Source organism: Salvia splendens, chromosome 21 (assembly GCF_004379255.2).
Source record: "Salvia splendens isolate huo1 chromosome 21, SspV2, whole genome shotgun sequence".
In the NCBI taxonomy this organism is placed as follows: Eukaryota; Viridiplantae; Streptophyta; class Magnoliopsida; order Lamiales; family Lamiaceae; genus Salvia; species Salvia splendens.
Window position 1 is genome coordinate 16,524,988 of NC_056052.1, and position 18,940 is coordinate 16,543,927.

Consider the following 18,940-nt stretch of genomic DNA (forward strand, 5'->3'; position numbering starts at 1 on the left):
AAGTTTTTCAATAAATAATAATCTTACACATCATTTAATGGACCCCACAATCTACTAACACTCATTTCACTACCTTTTTCCTATTTCTTTTTTCCTTTTCCCATCTCTCTTACTTTACCAATTGCCCATTAAAACACATACCGTCTACAAATTTGTCAATTTTTCGGAGACGAAGGGAGCATATTTTGGGATGAATCTAGACCATCCATTTTCAAATTAGTGGTCCAGATTGAGTCATAAACTTCCTCTGTATCAACTAAATTGAGGCATTTTCTTTTGAGCACGTAGATTAAGAAGTTGTGTTCGCTGGGTTAAATAAAGGTAAAATAATATAGGAGAGAGAATAAAGTAAAAGAGATAAGAGAAAGGGAATTATGAAAGGGAATAAAGTTAGAGTGATCGATATTTTGTCTTTTGCCAAAAAAAAATCACCCAACTTAGTTGAGATATCCAGAAAAGGAATGTAATTCAACCTAGTTGGTACGGATTTGTGTATTATCTTAAAGAAGGATGTTAGGCGAGAAGAACCTTAAATATATATATTTGTAAGTAGGGGTTCGTTATAATGCTAACTTTTCTTAAATTTCTAACTTGCTAACTCATCAACGTAGTTTATTAAAAATGTCAACACGATCACATTAAAATGTCAACACATATTTGTGTTGACATTTTAACAAACGGTGTTGACATTTAAATAATAATGTCAACACAATGTTTTAAAATATCAACGTAAGTTTATGTTGACATTTCACTATCATTGTGTTGACATTTTTAATACACTACGTTGATGAGTTAGCAATTTAAGAAAAGTTAGCAACGGATCACAACCTTTTGTAAGTAACTGATATGTGTAAGCACCATTCTTGTCTGATGCACATTTATCCTTGTTTATTTTTATTTATATATTTAGTTTGATTCTAATATAATAAAAAAATAAAATTGGTATATTTAAATTTAAAAAATTCATAAAATTAATGCTTGATTTATTATTTTACTCGTTTATTTAAATTTATAGAGAAAACGAACAAATCGATATAAAAATCAAACTAAATACTATGAATTTATAACAACAATGCTCAATGTGTGTTAAAGGAGACTATGCTTACGTTTTCTTCACTATATTTGTATATTTGTTCATAATATAAATTGTTTCAAATTTATCATCGGATAAAACCCATTCCATTTATTGGTAACGAATCATTCCAATCTGATAGCTCACCTTCTCATTAAGCTAATTTTTATTTTACACAAGAAAAACAAGCAATTAAAGATTAAAAGTAGTAGAATCGGTCCGCATTTGACTAGATATGCCCCTTGATTAGCGGTAAGAGTATCTAATTCATAAATTATACTTATAGTAATGTTGGCGTATTACATAAGTAGGTGTCTTAACTCCTACACATTTTGCTAGAATTTAGAAGATGAAGATGTCAACAATGTATAGTTAGAAGAAAAAAAAACCAAATCAAAGCTGAGTCCAACACACATTTCACTCAACCTCCTTAGATCCTTTCTTCTCCTATTATAGACCTACAAAACACATGTATATATATTGTACACTTTTGAGTACTATAAGAATCCATCAATTCAGTGCCAACTTTTTTTGTTGGTTTCTCTCTCTTATTGATTGTAAAGATCTAAAATTGAGTGGTGAGATGGGGAAGAGCGGCAGGGACTGGACGCAGATCTACGCGATCTACGGCGTGGAGGAGTGGCAGACGCCGGTTTTCCTCCTGATGAACGCGGCGGGGTTCGCCACCCTCTCCGTCGTCTTCCTCCTCTACTTCGAGCCAATCTGCCTGCTCCTCCAGCGCCACCACTTGCTCCGTGGGCCCGCCGCAGCCCGCTTCGCAGCAGGGTTCGCGGGCTCTGTCACGGCTCTCTCCGCCGTGTGCCTCCTCTTCGCCGCCGCCAACTTCTTCTACTCCGCCGTGGCACTCCACTGGGAGATGTCGCAGCGCGTCGTCTCCTCGGTGCCCGACTGGTCGTCCGTCAGGCACGCCCTCGACCTCGGCTGCGGTCGCGGCATTCTCCTCAACGCCGTCGCCCTCCAGCTCAAGAAGTCCGGATCCTCCGGCAGCGTCGTCGGCCTCACCCCGCCCCGAACCGGCGCTCCCGTCCCTAATCACACGCTCAGGACAGCCGGCCTCGAGGGCGTCCAGGAATACGTCACTTGCCGGTATGTATCTCTAGTTTCTACCGATCGTCCTTTTAATTATACTCTCTCCGTTCGCGAATAGGAGTCTTATTTCTCTCCGGCTCGAGTTTTAAAAATATTGATTACAATGGATGAGAAAATGTAAGTGAAATATGATTATATATTAGTTTTAAATGAAATGTGAGTGGAATTAGTGAAACGTGGTGCCTATATATCATTTATAGTAAAAGTAGGATGAAAACTCATATACCCGGACATACCGAAATGGAAATAAGAGACTTATATTCGCTGACAGGGGGAGTATCTCGTAGTAATATACATCTTTCTTTGGATGCCCCTAGTCCCCTACCATGTATGCCATCTCGACTTATAATGATGACAATATCGAAAATATTCACAACCGTTAATGCTCCAATCGTCCCTACCATAGTAAGTAGGGCACATTGCACTGACTGATACTATTTACATTTTATTATAAAATTATAAAAATGAGATTTATATTTCACTAATTTTTTTTTTTTCAATCACTTTTGATTACATTTTATAAAATTAGAGAAATAAATGTGGATGCAGGGCGGGAGATCCGCGGACGCTGCCGTTCAGCGACAGCTACTTCGACGTGGTAGTATCCGCAGCGTTCGTGCACACGGTGGGGAAGGAGTTGGGGCAGAAGACGGCGGCGGCGGCTGCAGAGAGGATGAGGGTGGTGGGGGAGGTGGTTCGGGTGTTGAAGGCGGGAGGAGTGGGAGTGGTGTGGGACCTAGTTCACGCAGAGGAGTACGTGCAGAGGCTGAAAGAGCTGAAGATGGAGGAGATAAGTGTGTCGGAGGGAGTCACGGCGTTTATGGCCACCAGCCACATCGTCTCCTTCCGTAAGCCACCTCACCATTTTCTTGGCTCCGCTGAAGTTAGGCTTGATTGGAGATTCAATTATACCCATTCTAGTATTAATAATTTATAATTATAGCTAGTTATGACAAAAATACGTATTTTTCTTGCTTTTCTCATTTTATACTTCTAAAACCAGATGAGATGAAAGAGAGGACTGTAAATTTCTTTCATATAATAAAAATGTTACTTCTATATCTTGGTGTGAAGAGGTCAAGGAAATGTTATACTATTAGTATTCATATGAATTGACGATTTTGATCTTGATCATAACATTATTACACAGTCTATATGTATTTTTTTGTTTTTGGTTTAATGATCACAAGTGAAATATCATGTCATATTTTTATTTAATTTAATTATATTGGAATAAAAATATTCTATGGTTATCGATGAATGTTATCATTGGATATTTAAGACAGGTACTGGCCAAGAATATGTATAGCATTTTAAGGGAAGAAACACTAATAATATATATCTTCGGATCACTTATTTTTACTTAATTTTTTTATCCCTTTCTATTTTGGTTGCGACGGATAATGAAGAATAAGAAATTCTGATTTTAAATCCTACAATTTTCTTTCTATTTATTTATAAAAAATAATTATCTATTTTTAAGGGATGAACTATATGAAATTAATTTCTATAACTGAGAAAATTATCTTTTATTAAAGTGAAAATGAGGGGATAAGAAATAATGAATTTGTTATTAATAAACAAGCATGGAAAAGAGAGAAATAATTAAATGGCGATAATATTAATCAAGCCCACTAATTTAGAAACCTGACCTGGTTCGTCTATATGACCGGTTCACTTAAGAACAGCTTTCTCCTTGATTACACTGCCGAAACATAGTTTACTTCTTTATTCCCCATATCCGCCACCGCCGCCTCTTCCTCCCGATGGCGCCGTCGTCGGCGTGGGACAAATGACCGCTGCTAGCGTTGTGATTATAAACTATATGCAATATATCTTATGTGAACACTTTAGATGAGCAACACTTATCAAAATACTACATCCATCCCGCATTAACTGTCACATTTCCTTTTCTGCACTCGTTTTGTAAAAAAATTATAATAAATAGTTAAAGTGGAAAAACATGAAAGGAAGTTTTCTCTCTTATTTTACTATTTGTCGACTTTAACTATTTATTATCATTTTTACAAAACGAGTATAGAAAAGTAAATGTGACATTAATGCGGGACGGAGATAGTACATAAGACTAGAATAAAGAGGAGACAGAAATCGCACAGATTGTGGGAAGAGAATTTGATAAGGCCTATTTCATGCGGCGGTTTAGGGGTAGAATGTATGCTACTTGATCAGTTTATTGCGCAAAGAGAGTGTTAATTGTGCAGGAATGCCGCTTGACCAAGGGCAACAAGGCCAAGCTGATCAAGTTGGTACAAAAGGCTAAAAATGCCAAAAATCGGGTGGAATGATCAAGGGGGTGCTCAAGCAGTTAGTCGGGGACCAATGTAGTCTAGAAGAATGACAAGTGAGGCTGATGCGCTGGATGACGATCATCAATCGGTTATCAAGGACGACATTCTAGAAGAGAAGCACGTGTAGCTGATGCTTTGGATAGGATCATCAATCAGTTATCAAGGACGGCGTTCTAGAAGAAGGGGCACGTGTCAATTGATGAGGTGCGCGATCCTAGCGTGAGCGAATATTCTCTGCCGAAATCGTTATCTAGCTGGAGGTCGTTGCGGTGAGCTTATAAATAGAGGATGAGCCACCATAATTAGCGAGACATAACCTTCCTTATCATTTTCCTTTTTATCTTTTCTTCTCCGTTTCTAGTTCAGTTTCCAGTTCCAAAGATAGCTTAGTTAGATAATAGCAATGGTTAGTTAGAAAAGAGCGACCGAAGGGAGCGCGACAGAGAAATCAATATTTGTTTGGCGTTATCTCAAGTTCCGACCGAGAGCTTCTCGGCTTTACTCGCTTTCTTACTTTTCAGTTTTAGTTGTTTAAGTCTACTTCCGTGTTGCTTCGTAGTTAAAGGATCTTGCTTGTATTCCGCACGCTCCAGTTCTGTGTTTAGAATCTTTTATAAAACCGTAGTTATCTTGTTTTCGGCATCTTATCTACTGTTCCAGTTTAGCTTTAACTTTAAAATCTTCGATCCTGTGTTTAACTATGTTGAATGAAAAAGTGGTTTGCAGATCCGAAGCATGTTTAGGTACTTAAGTCTTTTATTTGGGATTATTGCTTACTTGATCAGTCAGTTGTTTTCCAGCATGATGAGTTACTTGATCAAGTAGATAGTCTATATTCTGCCTAGCGTAATCCAGTAGCTTAAAAACTCCCAATTTAAAGCGTGGCAAGAGCCGACCCCTGTTCACTACTCACATACTCAACACACCGGTTTCTCTGTGGGATCGACCCCGAACTTGCCGCTTTACTGTTAAAGTAGTACAAATTTGGGAGTTATGAAAACATATTTGCGGTGGGAACGAGAAAGGACTCCTTGATCAAGTGGCAACGACATTTGCTAACTGACCCACTCGGTTCAGTTATCTTCCATATAGCTTGATCCATCTGCGCGTGCCTCCATCTCGCATTTCCCACCAAAATGGCGCCGTTGCCGGGGAAACATGGTGTTATTTTATGGATGTGTTTAGTGCATAGGTGTAAATAGTTTTATTTCCTTCTTTTCTAATTTGTTTTTTCTTCCTTTTATGAGAGATACTAACGCTCATTGGCGTGTCCATGAAGCTGGTGTTGTTACCACTCGATACAGAGCCGCGTTAGAAGCAGTAGCTGCAGAACAGCTAACCAGCGAGGAAGAAGGAGAACAGAACGCACCACCAAAGCCACCACCACTTGAGCAAGCAAAAGCAGAGATGGCCCTCGTCGACAACGACTCAGGAATTGGCTCCATGCACGCTCATGACGAGAAGGAGCCCACCCATGCTATCGCTATCACTCCAGGGATGCGAACAATCGCGATCAAATCAGGGGTGCTAGTCGTGTTGTCAAATTTCTATGGCCTTTCGAAAGAATGTCCTTATGCTTTCATTGAAGAATTTTGCAGATACTGTTATATTCAGCCTGTGTTGACTGGATCCACATCGGATGATTACAGGCTATACCCTTCGTCTTGAAGGACGACGCAGGAGTCTGGCTGTCGAGGTTGCCAGAGGGATCGATCAGGACATGGGCCGAGTTCCGTATGATATTCTTAGATGGCTTCTTCCCAGCGTCGAAGACGAGTGCCCTGAAACGGGAGATTACAAAGGCAAGGCAAGAGTATGATGAGCCTCTAGTCCAATACTGGGACAAATTCCAGGGACTACTTCAAGCGTGCCCCAACCATAAGATGGGAGATCGTGAGAGATCTACTCAACCTTCTATTGCGGACTTACGGTGGACAGCAAAAACGACCTCAACCTAGCAGCCCAAGGGGATTTCTCAAAAACCCCATTCAGTCAAGCAAAGAGTATTCTGGAGAGGCTAATCAAAGCGAAGAGATCGTACGAGACCTCCCGCGGCCAATACAGAAGAGGTGTCTCGATTCGAGCAAATGGAGAAGAAGCTGCCAGAGGCCGTAGAGAAGTCCAGAACACCTCCGCCGCCTGCACCCAAGGAGAAGCCATATGTGCCGCCACCACCGGAAGAGCACCACTACAATTATTGCGAATTCCCTCCCGAAGCGGAACCGCAACCTTAGGTGAATGCCGTCGGCCATTGGAACACAAGCGGAAACTAGATCCATGGAAAGCAGAGGGATGCTCCCTAGAGAGATCATCCCAATTTCAGGTGGAGTGACCAGAACCCAAGCCAACCGCCTCAATCATCCACGCAGCAGATACAACCCTCCGAGGGGAAGCCCAATTGGCTCGCTCGGGACCAAGAGAGATCAAACAACGGAGAGAATAGAATGCAGGGTGGTCAGGCAAACTGGTCAGGAGGACCACAAGGCAATTGGTCAAGCGGGCGTCAAGGGAACTGGTTTAGTGGAGGACAGCCCAATTGGTCAAGCAGATAGGAGGAAGGAAATTGGGGCTACAGACATCAGGGCCCCCAATCAAGCAACCAGGGGAAACAACCGAACAACCAGGTGGTGAGTTATGTCCCGCCACCTCAAAGAGGCACCCAACAGCACAACCAGCCACAGTACCAGCCAGACCACTATGGGTCGTCCGACTACACTCAGCTGAACCACGGTGGGGAGTAATCGAATCAAAGATACAACCAACACCCCAACAAAGGTAAATGAGAAATGATAGTACAGGACCATCCTAATGATGCGATGCGAGAAATTCAAGAGGCCCAGAAAGAGCAAAGGGCAGCACTGGACATGCTTACGAAGCAACTGTCTCAAGTTGCAATGTCGCTGGGAGAGCTGAGAGGAAACGAAGGAAAGATCCCTGCCACAGTGCAGCAGCCTGGGCGTGAGAACATTAGCAAAGTCTCCCTGAGGTCAGGGAAGGTGTACCAGAGCCCCAGCCCACCTGCAGTGTCCCCAACGTCTATACCTGAACCCTAAGAAAAAGGACTTAGTATGTTTACATGTAGAAACTTGATTGCTAAACTTGATCAGTTTGAACGACGCAGGTATGATGGAAATGCTCAATTTAAAAACCTTCTGTAAAGCCTCTCTATATGTGAGTTATAAGCCAAAGTAGAACACTTTCTACTGTTTTTACAAAGAAAAAATACGAGAGGCTACTTTTTAATATTTAGATGAAAATTGCACAGGTAGTAAGGACTAAAGGCATTAAGACTTAACCATTTGAGCCTTTTCTTCCTTTGTTTCATGAACCCGCCTCATCAAATAAGGCACCCCCTAGTTAACCACGTTGAGCCCATATACACTCTTACCTGTCTTTTGAAACCGAAACCCACATCTTTATACATTTTTACAAACACGTGAGGAAAAGGGGTCAAGAAATGAATTATTTCTAAATGAAAAGGGATAGCTATAGAATAAGTCGAAAGGGTAGTCGGGTTGAGCAAGTTAGTCAATCAGGTTGATCAAGGCAGAAATCAAGTCGGAAAAAAAAATTTTTGAAAGAAGTTGAGAAAAGTTTGAGAAAAGAGGGCAGCAAAAAGTTGTAACCTGATCCAGTAAGTCGAAAGTTAGGGAATAAGCCAAAAATTAAAGGCTAAAGGTCATAACTTGACCAAGTGAGATATCCAGTGGCAAAGTAATTACTCAGCCTGATCCAGCAAGTTTGTTCAGATCTTTGGTCTCTTGACTCATGTGTTTTCCTTTTTACAGTTTATATTTTTAACTTAGAACCCCTAGGACCCTACCCTAACACATTACTCCCCTTAAGCCCCATTAAAACCAAAACAAAGACCTTAAGGAACTATCTTGTGCAGTCCGATTCGAGGTATTAAACTTGAGGCAATTACCGAGTGAACAGTCCTAACATCTCTGGTGAGAAATGAGTGACTAAGTGAATCCAAAAGTTGGTTTAAATTGAGCAATCTTGACAAACTGACACCTTGATCAAGTGAACGCGATAGGGAAGAAACATAAGCTGCTGGCAAATAGATTGACCTCGACCTCGGGTATGATTGTTGGAAGTTTATTCGGTTTTATGCATCTATGTGAATATGTATTTTTATTTTGAGTCTTATTTTTCTTTTCGTCTTCTTTTACTTTCTTGGAATGAGTAAACCGTGCCTGAAATTTACCTTATCTTTTTTTCTTTTTCCTTATACTAGGGGACAAGTATGTTTTAAGTGTGAGCAGTTTGATAAGTCCTATTTCATGCAGCGGTTTAGGGGTAGAATGTATGCTACTTGATCAGTTTATCGCGCAAAGAGAGTGTTAATTGTGCAGGAATGCCGCTTGAGCAAGGGCAACAAGGCCAAGCTGATCAAGTTGGTACAAAAGGCGAAAAAGGCTAAAAATCGGGTGGAATGATCAAGGGGGTGCTCAAGCAGTTAGGCGGGGACCACTGTAGTCTAGAAGAAAGACACGTGAGGCTGATGCGCTGGATGGCGATCTTCAATCGGTTATCAAGGACGACATTCTAGAAAAGAAACACGTGTAGCTGATGCGTTGGATAGGATCATCAATCAGTTATCAAGTACGGAGTTCTAGAAGAAAGGGCACGTGTCAATTGATGAGGTGCGTGATCCTAGCGTGAGCGAATATTCTCTGCCGAAATCGTTATCTAGCTGGAGGTCGTTGCGGCGAGCTTATAAATAGAGGATGTGCCACCATAATTAGTGAGACATAATCTTCCTTATCATTTTCCTTTTTATGTTTTCTTTTCCGTTTCTAGTTCAGTTTCCAGTTCCAAAGATAGCTTAGTTAGATAATAGCAATGGTTAGTTAGAAGAGAGCGGCCGAAGGGAGCGCGACAGAGAAATCAATATTTGTCCGGCGTTATCTTAAGTTCTGACCGAGAGCTTCTCAGCTTTACTCGCTTTCTTACTTTCTAATTTTAGTTGTTTAAGTTTAATTCCGTGTTTCTTCGTAGTTAAAGGATCTTGCTTGTATTCCGCACGCTCCAGTTTTGTGTTTGGAATCTTTTATAAAACCGTAGTTATCTTGTTTTCGGCATCTTGTCTACTGTTCCAGTTTAGCTTTAACTTTAAAATCTTCGATCCTGTGTTTAACTATGTTGAATGAAAAAGTGGTTTGTAGTTCCGAAGCATGTTTAGGTAGTTAAATCTTTTATTTGAGATTATCGCTTACTTGATCAGTCAGTTGTTTTCCAGCATGATGAGTTACTTGATCAAGTAGATAGTCTATATTCTGCCTAGCGTAATCCAGTAGCTTAAAAACTCCCAATTTAAAGCGTGGCAAGAGCCGACCCCTGTTCACTACTCACATACTCAACACACCGGTTTCTCTGTGGGATTGACCCCGAACTTGCCGCTTTACTGTTAAAGTAGTACAAATTTGGGAGTTATGAAAACATATTTGCGGTGGGAACGAGAGAGAACTCCTTGATCAAGTGGCAACGACATTTGCTAACTGATCCACTCGGTTCAGTTATCTTCCATATAGCTTGATCCATCTGCGCGTGCCTCCGTCTCGCATTTCCCACCAGAATTCACGTCGCCTACTGTAGAGAGATGTGGCGCTTGTCTTGCTATTAGATCCATTCAATGCAATACCACAACGATGTCATCTTATTTTAGTAAGGCTTAGAAATATACGGACTGACATTGTAGCCATTAGATGGGTAGCCAAAGCATATTTGTGTTGTGAAATACTGTTTTTCCTTTGTTCAGAACTGCCCGTGTTATCTTAAAGTGAATGACACCCACAATCGGTCTACTAAAACAAAGACTTGTACTTGTTTGCTTTTATGCATTTAAATATTTGGAAAACATCTTATAAATGCACAAGCAAACACAATGTAATAATCATATTGATTCTATTCGTGCGAAACTGCTAGAATAATATTGAATTAGGTTAATAGTGGATTCTAGAATTTTTGTATACAAGCAAGATTTTATTCGTGCTCGAAACATGTTTTTCTGTGTACCAAACCTAACATAAATAACTATACAAAAATAACCTTCAATTTTCGAGTTAACATAAATATAAGTTAGATTTTTATTAATATGATACTATATTCGTCCATCAAAAGTATAAACATTTGGTTCGGGACGAGTTTTAAAGAATAATTGGTAATGTAAGAAGGAAAAATAAATGATAGTGCAAGTAGTGTTAGTGAAGAATGGGTTCCACATCATTAGTAGTGTAGTGTAATGATATAAGTTGTAAATAAAATGAAGTATAAGAGTAATGTGTTAGAGCATCCACATCCGTGCTCTTGCCAACGAGCACGGATGTGGGCCCGACCCACTTTTTCTGCCTGCTCTTAGGCAAGAGCACAACACCCACATCCGTGCTCTTCCGCAAGAACGAGCACAAGGGTCCCACCATTACATTATTCAATTTAAATAAAAACAGTTCCACAAAATTAAAATACATTAAAAATACCCGGAATAATATTACAAAATACATTAAAAATTAAAATTTACATAATTAAAATCCTAAAAAATAAAAATTACATAATTAAAATCATAAAAAATAAAAAATACATAATTAAACTCCTAATCAATAAAAAATACATAATTCAACTCCTAAAATCAAAAAACCACTACTCGTGGCCGAATTTCACTCAAATGTGTTTGATTAGGTCTTCTTGTAGCTCAACGTGGGTTCGGGTATCGCGCATTGTGTGCCTTGTTTCGATCCTTTTACCCACCGTCGTATGCACACCTCGGCGTGGGGGAGACCTCGCGCTTGAGCTTCCGGCTTCATCTTCGTCGTAAAAGCTAGCCGCCCTCGGTCCTTCGTCGGCTATAATCATGTTGTGTAAGATAATACACGTGTACATGACGTCGGCGATATTTTTCACGTACCACAGCCGAGATGGGGCCTTCACAATGTTGAATCGGGCTTGAAGAACCCCAAAGGCTCTTTCGACGTCTTTCCGCGCGGACTCTTGACGTTGCACAAAAAAAAACCGTCTCGAGTCTTGCTGGTTGCTGAGCGTCTTCACGAAAGTCGACCACCTTGGGTAGATACCATCGGCGAGATAGTAACCCATGTGGTATACATTTCCGTTGACGGTAAAGTCGATCGCCGGTGCTTCACCATTCAACACATCATTGATGAGGGGTGAAAAATAGAGCCTTTCGTCGGCTCCCTCCCGGTCACGATGAATGTAGCGGCGAGTTGATCTAGTTGGTTGAGGAGAAGGGGTGGGGGTATTCGCTGTGACATATGCTTCATAAGCGGCACGATGTTGTTCGTAGTATTCTTGTTCTTCGCGCTCCGCTTCCGCAATGAGATGTGTGAAATCCATTTGAGGTTTTGAGTGAGAGATGAATATGTAGATAAGTTGTATGAAAAATATGAATGAGAGATGAATGAGAGATGAAAAATGGATTATGAATGTGTGTATTTATAGATGATTTTGGGGGAAAATTAAAAAAATACAGAAAAATGGGCAAAAAATGGCCATTTTTTTGGGATTGTGAAAAAATATATATTTTTGTATTATTTACGATTTTTTAAAAAAAAATAAAAAAAATATTTTCCAACAGATATGCCGTTGGCCAATCAGAACGCGCCACGTCGCCTGCTCGCTGGCACCGACGTGCTCGATGCATCGAGCAGCGTCGTGCCAGCGGCGGACAGCGTCTCATAAATTTAGCCTCGTCCCAAAAATTTTGTTATACTTTGACCAGACACGTGTGTTAATAAATTTAATGAAAATTGAGTTGAAAAAGTTAGTGGAAAGTGGATCATATTTTTATATAGTATTAGATTTATAATAAAATGTGAGTGGGATTGAGTTAGTGGAATATGAGGTCCACTACTAAAAATGGTAAAAAGTAAAATGTGACAAATTTTATGGGACAGACAGAAATGGAAAAATGAGACAAAATTTACAGGACGAAGAGAGTGCTTTTCAGGGACGGACTAATAAGGAAATAGTTTATACTTTTCAAGGACAAAGGAAATAATAGATAAATAAGTTAGAAAATTCAAATTCAATCTATCAAATATTTTAATTTCTAAAATATGCTTTAAATTTTTCAAAATGTTTTTATATTTTATTTTATTTATATAAATCTTAAATTAGTATTTAATCATATTTGATTTTAAGTATGTATCTCAAAATTATCATAATGAACTGTTTTACAACCTATAAATATAATTCATTTTCATCATTATGTATTGGACTGATCTTTTATTAATTTTATCAGTAGTCGTCCGATTAGTTTACTGGACTAGCTTGAAACCCGAACTTTTAAAATCATGATTAAATATTTATGACCCGATAAAATATAACTCGATTAGTCCGCAATTTGAATAGAATTTACCCGAACCTTGCTGGAGTGGTCCGATTGACATGATTCTGCTAAATGAATAGTTGGACTGAATACTGCTGTTTAAGAAATCATAAATCATACAGCTTGTTCCACGAGAAATTTTAAATGCACAGAGAATAAAATGGAGAAAAAAAATCAAAAGAAGAGCGTTAATTGCGGTAATAATTTTAGGCAGGATTTGGTCAAATAATTGAGGTCTTTAATGTCATCCATGTTGATTAAATTTTAGTACAACGTCAGTGCGTAAATTGCGTTAATAATCGTTTGGTTGTTAATGAATAGCTTATAATGATATAAGCATACCGCGTGTATAAGTTATGATGGTATCTCTCGTATATAGTGTGTTTCTTATAAACACCACATATCACGTGCAATATGTGTATTGTATATGAATTATTCAAAGGATGAATGGTTCAAATTATAGCATTATAACTTTGTTATTTTCGTAGTTTAGCTCAAGGACGAACGGTTCAAATCATAACAGGTTGAAAATCATGAAAAAGCCATTGCAGATCAGGAAAAAATTGTCACATAATTTACAAAAATATCAAATTCTGGTCGTCTTACACTTTTCAAAATCTGAAAAATAAATTACAAAGTTTGAGATTTTTACAACTATCTCATCCTTCCCCTCTTTAGGCAAATTATATGTTGTCGTGATAGTTGGTTCCAAATACGTGGACAAATCGCTTTGGCAAAATGAGAACGTCTAATTAAGTTCGAAATGACATTGTAGCAATGTGTTTTAACCGGATGCCACATCAATTAGTAATTCGCCGGAAAAGAGAAATATGGGATAATTGCACAATGGTATCAAACATTGTGATTTATTTTTCAGATTTTGAAAAGTGTTGGACGGATCATAATCACCATATTTTGACCATCTATCGTGATTTATTTTGTTAATTTGCTAAGCAACACATGTGGCATGATTGATGTTAACTTAGCAACATCCTGTGCCTAGAAAGTGAGAATCTAATCATACAGAAACTATTGAGTAAATAGTTGATTTTGTTCTATCGTTTGAGGCGTTTACTCTAAAATACCATTCACCATTTAGTATAATTGTTCATTTTCGGGAATAAAAATGTCCCACAATTTTTTTGTGGCAATCACTTATTGACATGATAGTTGAACTTACATGTCGATGTTGTATGAGATGTTATTTGCAAACCGTTAGTTTACTCGGATTTGTACCTTAGGATATTTACTCGATTTTGTCCTATAAAAAATAATTAGAACAATATCCTACAACATAATCAAGTAAATGTCCAAAAATTATGAGATAAAATTGAGCAAACTTACAATTTTTCTAAATACCATTGCCATGAAATTGATATGCAAGTTCGGTTGCCATATTAATATTCTAATACACAAAATCAACAATTTATCCAAACAATTTTCTTTTGAATAACACTAAATAATAGACAAAATTAATCATTTATCCAAAACAATTTTCGTAATTCACTCAAATACAACAAATGGCCATATTTAGGGATTCTCTCACCAAAAATACAAGAAATTTAAATCAAAATAACCATTTAATGTTGAAAATATAAGAAACTTAAATTACAACCACAAAATTTTTGATATATATATATTTTTTTTTTCTAGCAGAGCTTGCAATAATTCCCAGTTCTCTTCCTCTCTCCGCTTCACACACGCACGCACGGCACGCACATTATTCTGAGAGGCAAGAGTCCAGAGTGCAGAAAACACGCCCATGTTAATGTTATCTATTATATATTGACAACAGCTGTTTGCAAATTGCAGTTGCAGAGAATGATTTAACTCAAGCTCCATTTCTTTTGTATGGCCTAAAATAATTAATCCATTATTTTTAAACTTCTCTTTTTCCCTCTGTAAATTGACAGCCTAATCAACAGCCTGGAAAGAGCTGGTGCATTTCGCACCAGAAAGAACCACCACTCACTGCTTCAAAATCTGTCCAATTTTCCCAGTTTAACTATACTCCTCTTCATTGGAACACCTTTTTAGCTCCGTTGAGAGAGGTAATTCCGTTGATTTCGTCTTTTTACTCTGCAAGATTCGTCATTTGAGCAAGAATTGTGTGCATTTCTTTTGAAATCATGTGTTCCTACATTGGTTTTCTGTTCTTTGCTATGCAATTTGTTTTTCAGCTATTATATGGGCTGAATAGATCTGGGAATTATTAGGTACTGCATTGTTTGCATCAATTTTGGCTGTGGGAAGTTGTGGGATTGCTAAAGTTCCAATCTTGATTGAAAAATCTGTTTGGAGTGGTGGGAAGCTATGGATATTGTAGCTGTGTTCTTGCTCTGCATTGCTGCTAGTAGTGTGTCTATGGCTGCATTCACACCTGCTAATAACTACTTGCTTGCCTGTGGATCTTCACAAAACGTGATGTTTCTTGGCCAAACATATGTTCCTGATTCCTCATTTTCTTTGAAAAGCCGTGGGGATTCTTATGTTGCCGCCTCCAACTCCACCGCCCCTTTCCCTCTTTACCAGTCAGCCCGAGTCTTCAGGAGCACGGCGTCGTACAGATTTGATATTAAGCGACAGGGTCGGCATTGGGTTCGCCTCCACTTCCACCCTCTCTCGGGCCAGAATCTGACTTCTTCTTCCATCACTGTTGTGACCGAGGATTTTGTGCTTTTGCACAACTTCAGTTTCGACACTTACAAGGGCTCGTATCTCTTCAAAGAGTACTCAGTCAGTGTCACTTCGAACAGCTTGTTGGTTACATTCATTCCTGCCAATGGCTCTGTGGCCTTTGTGAATGCCATTGAAGTAGTGTCTGCCCCGGACAGCTTGATTCCTGACCAGGCATCTATTGTGTCACCACATGGTCAGTTTGACGGCCTTTCCGGGCTGGCTCTGGAAACCATCTATCGTCTGAATATGGGCGGTCCTCTTATTACTGCTGAGAACGACACTTTGAGTAGGACTTGGGAGAATGATGCCAAGTATCTCCATGTGAACAGCTCTGCGTCTAACGTCTCTGTCAGCCCTTTGAATATAAAATATGGTGATGCTGTTGCACCTGAGATAGCTCCTAATTATGTCTATGCTACTGCTCAGACCATGGGAGATGCTAGTGTGTCTAATGTGAACTTTAACATCACTTGGGTCGTCCAAGTTGATCCCAGTTTCTCGTATTTCTTGCGGGTGCATTTCTGTGATATTGTGAGCAAATCTCTGAATAGTCTGATATTTAACCTATACATCAATACTGATATTGCTGTTGGGAGTCTGGATCTATCGAATAAAGCTGGAAACTTGGATGTGCCATATTACACAGATTTTGTCTCCAAAGTTCCTGCAGATTCGGATACTCTCACAGTAAGCGTTGGTCCTGACGTTAATGCTGATTTCCCAAATGCCATATTGAATGGTCTTGAAATCATGAAGATTAGCAATGATGCCAAAAGCTTAACTGGAAGCTTGCCCGTGGAAACTCTCCTTGTGCTGCCTCCCAAAAAGCATAAAACCGGTACCATAATCGGCTCTGTGGTTGGTGCTGTGGTTGCATTGCTCCTTTGTGGATTGTGTTACTTCTGCTTGGTGGCTCGTAGGTCGAAGGAAGCCAACCAAGGAAGTTCTTGGCTTCCTCTGCCGTTGTATGGAAACTCTTTGACTATGACAAAAATGTCCACTGTTTCTCAGAAGAGTGGTACAGCCAGTTGCATCTCGTTAGGTTCTTCCAATCTTGGCCGGTTCTTCACGTTTCAAGAAATAATGGATGCAACTAATAAATTTGATGAAGGCATGCTACTCGGTGTTGGTGGTTTTGGTAGGGTGTACAAAGGAACTCTAGAGGATGGAACTAGGGTGGCTGTCAAGAGAGGGAATCCGAGATCCGAGCAAGGCATTGCTGAATTTCGAACTGAGATTGAAATGTTGTCCAAACTCCGCCATCGTCACCTTGTGTCACTTATTGGCTACTGCGATGAGCAGTCTGAGATGATTTTAGTGTATGAATACATGGCTAATGGGCCTCTCCGGAGCCATCTCTATGGGACAGATCTTCCACCCCTTTCCTGGAAATTGCGGCTGGAGATATGCATAGGTGCAGCTAGGGGGCTTCATTACCTCCACACCGGAGCTGCACAGAGCATCATCCATCGAGATGTGAAAACAACCAATATACTCCTAGATGAGAATTTTGTTGCCAAGGTGGCCGATTTTGGTCTGTCTAAAGCCGGACCAGCCATTGATCAGACACACGTGAGCACAGCTGTCAAAGGTAGCTTTGGATACCTTGATCCCGAGTACTTCAGAAGGCAACAGCTGACTGAGAAATCAGATGTCTACTCATTTGGTGTGGTTCTCATGGAGGTGCTTTGCACGAGGCCAGCCCTCAACCCGGTTCTCCCTCGAGAGCAAGTGAATATTGCCGAGTGGGCGATGACCTGGCAAAAGAAGGGAATGCTGGACCATATCATGGACAAGAATCTTGTAGGGAAGGTAAACAGTGCTTCTCTCAAGAAATTCGGTGAGACGGCAGAAAAATGCCTGGCTGAGCACGGTGTCGATAGGCCTTCCATGGGAGATGTTTTGTGGAACTTGGAGTATGCTCTCCAGCTGGAGGAGACGACATCCGCCCTCATGGAGCCGGATGATAATAGCACAAACCATATCCCTGGCATTGCCTTAACGCCGCTGGAGCCATTTGACAACAGCGTGAGCATGATAGATGGAGTTAACTCAGGAACAGACGACGATGCAGCCACCAGTGCGGTTTTCTCTCAGCTAGTGAATCCTCGTGGCAGGTGAACAATGGAAAATCTCGATTTGGTTTGCATTTCTGTGATCAGTCGTTTTGACTGGACTCAACTTTCAGATTCAATGATGAGCTACAGATTTTACATGACTGAGTATACAAAGGTGATTTTGCTATTCATTCTATTGTTTGAATTTTCATATTTTCCCCTAATATTACAAATACAAACATGAGTGTATGTATAGTATATAAACTATAGTTTGGTGGGGGCAAAGCAAAGCAAAGCAAATCCATGTTGCTCTTGCATATATCCCAATGAAATGTATCCCTATATTTAATTGGATTAATCCATTTGTTTCTACAATCATATTGTAAGTTCTGCAGAAATGCCCCCTTTTGTTTGTTGTTTAAATGAATTAGTATAAATCATAAACTTTTGAAGACACTGATAAAAATTAAATATAAGTAAAAGAGCTGGATTTATGTAATTTGGAGTTTCTCCCACTTGGACTCTAGCATTATATATTCAATAGTGAAAAGCTATAAAAAAGGAAAAAATCCACCAATAGTCTGTAGTTCAGACAAGACAATAGGCATCTTCTCAGACATAAAGATGCTTTTCTCTTGTTTATATCTGCCAAGGGTCAACAAAGCCTTTGTTAGAAGAAAAAAAGGGGCAATGAAAAGGGAAGAAAAAGGGCAAGTTAAGGTTTGTGTGGGAATTGATCTCCTATGGGGGGCTCTGGTGAACGACCTGAGCGCTCTTCTTCCGATTCTCATCCCCAATTTAGTGATGGAGGGCGAGATGTTGCAGGGAGACGGCCGCCTGGGCACTGTTTATCACTTCAAATTTGGCACTGGTGAGTTACATACTAGAAAAAAATTGAATCTTTATTTGTTTTAAGGAGCTGAACAGGATGTTTTTAGGTGTGCCAAATATGAGCTACCAGAAGGAAGAAATAGTGGAACTCGATGAGAGTGTGCATCGGATTGGGCTGCAAGTGATCGAGGGGGGTCGCCTTGGTCTAGGCTTCACCTACTACAAAAACACGTTCCAGCTCACTGCAACTGGTGATTCGGAAACTCTAGTTGATGCCACGGTCGATTATGAGACTGAACGCCAAGAGACGAATGCGCCTCCAGGGGAAACGGTGACGACTGGAATTGCATTCATCAAGGAACTCGAAGCCTTTCTGCTGAAGCAAGAATCAAATTAGTGAGCTTCTTTTTAGTATGTAGGCTCATAAATAAGTTGCATCAGCTGCTTTCCTATTATGTGATTTATTATGCATGATCGCTCATATTATTGTTATTAAATCGGAAACATGCGTTTAGACGGTTTCACAATTTTTCAA

The 18,940-nt window shown here is 39.8% G+C and overlaps 3 protein-coding genes across 5 annotated transcripts; all 3 read left to right on the plus strand.

Annotated features, from left to right (window-relative positions):
* The first annotated feature begins 1,403 nt into the window (after nt 1-1,403).
* Nucleotides 1,404-3,243, plus strand: LOC121783701. Its single transcript, XM_042181848.1, has 2 exons — nt 1,404-2,179; nt 2,732-3,243. Exons 1-2 carry the CDS (start codon nt 1,542-1,544, stop codon nt 3,117-3,119), a joined length of 1,026 nt encoding a protein of 341 aa, XP_042037782.1. The 5' UTR covers nt 1,404-1,541; the 3' UTR covers nt 3,120-3,243.
* An 11,275-nt stretch (nt 3,244-14,518) lies between these two features.
* Nucleotides 14,519-18,940, plus strand: LOC121784864 (receptor-like protein kinase THESEUS 1). Of its 3 annotated transcripts, XM_042183121.1 has the most exons (5): nt 14,519-14,889; nt 15,055-17,634; nt 17,706-17,749; nt 18,228-18,445; nt 18,513-18,940. In XM_042183121.1, the coding sequence occupies exons 2-3, from the start codon at nt 15,152-15,154 to the stop codon at nt 17,737-17,739; spliced, it is 2,517 nt and encodes an 838-aa protein (XP_042039055.1). In that variant the 5' UTR covers nt 14,519-14,889; nt 15,055-15,151; the 3' UTR covers nt 17,740-17,749; nt 18,228-18,445; nt 18,513-18,940. The 3 variants fall into 3 exon arrangements, with proteins under 3 accessions (XP_042039055.1, XP_042039056.1, XP_042039054.1); XM_042183122.1 differs by having other exon boundaries at nt 15,019-17,634; nt 17,706-18,445; XM_042183120.1 differs by having other exon boundaries at nt 17,706-18,445.
* On the plus strand, nt 18,265-18,802 carry LOC121784288 (phytohormone-binding protein-like). Its single transcript, XM_042182452.1, has 2 exons — nt 18,265-18,445; nt 18,513-18,802. The coding sequence occupies exons 1-2, from the start codon at nt 18,265-18,267 to the stop codon at nt 18,800-18,802; spliced, it is 471 nt and encodes a 156-aa protein (XP_042038386.1).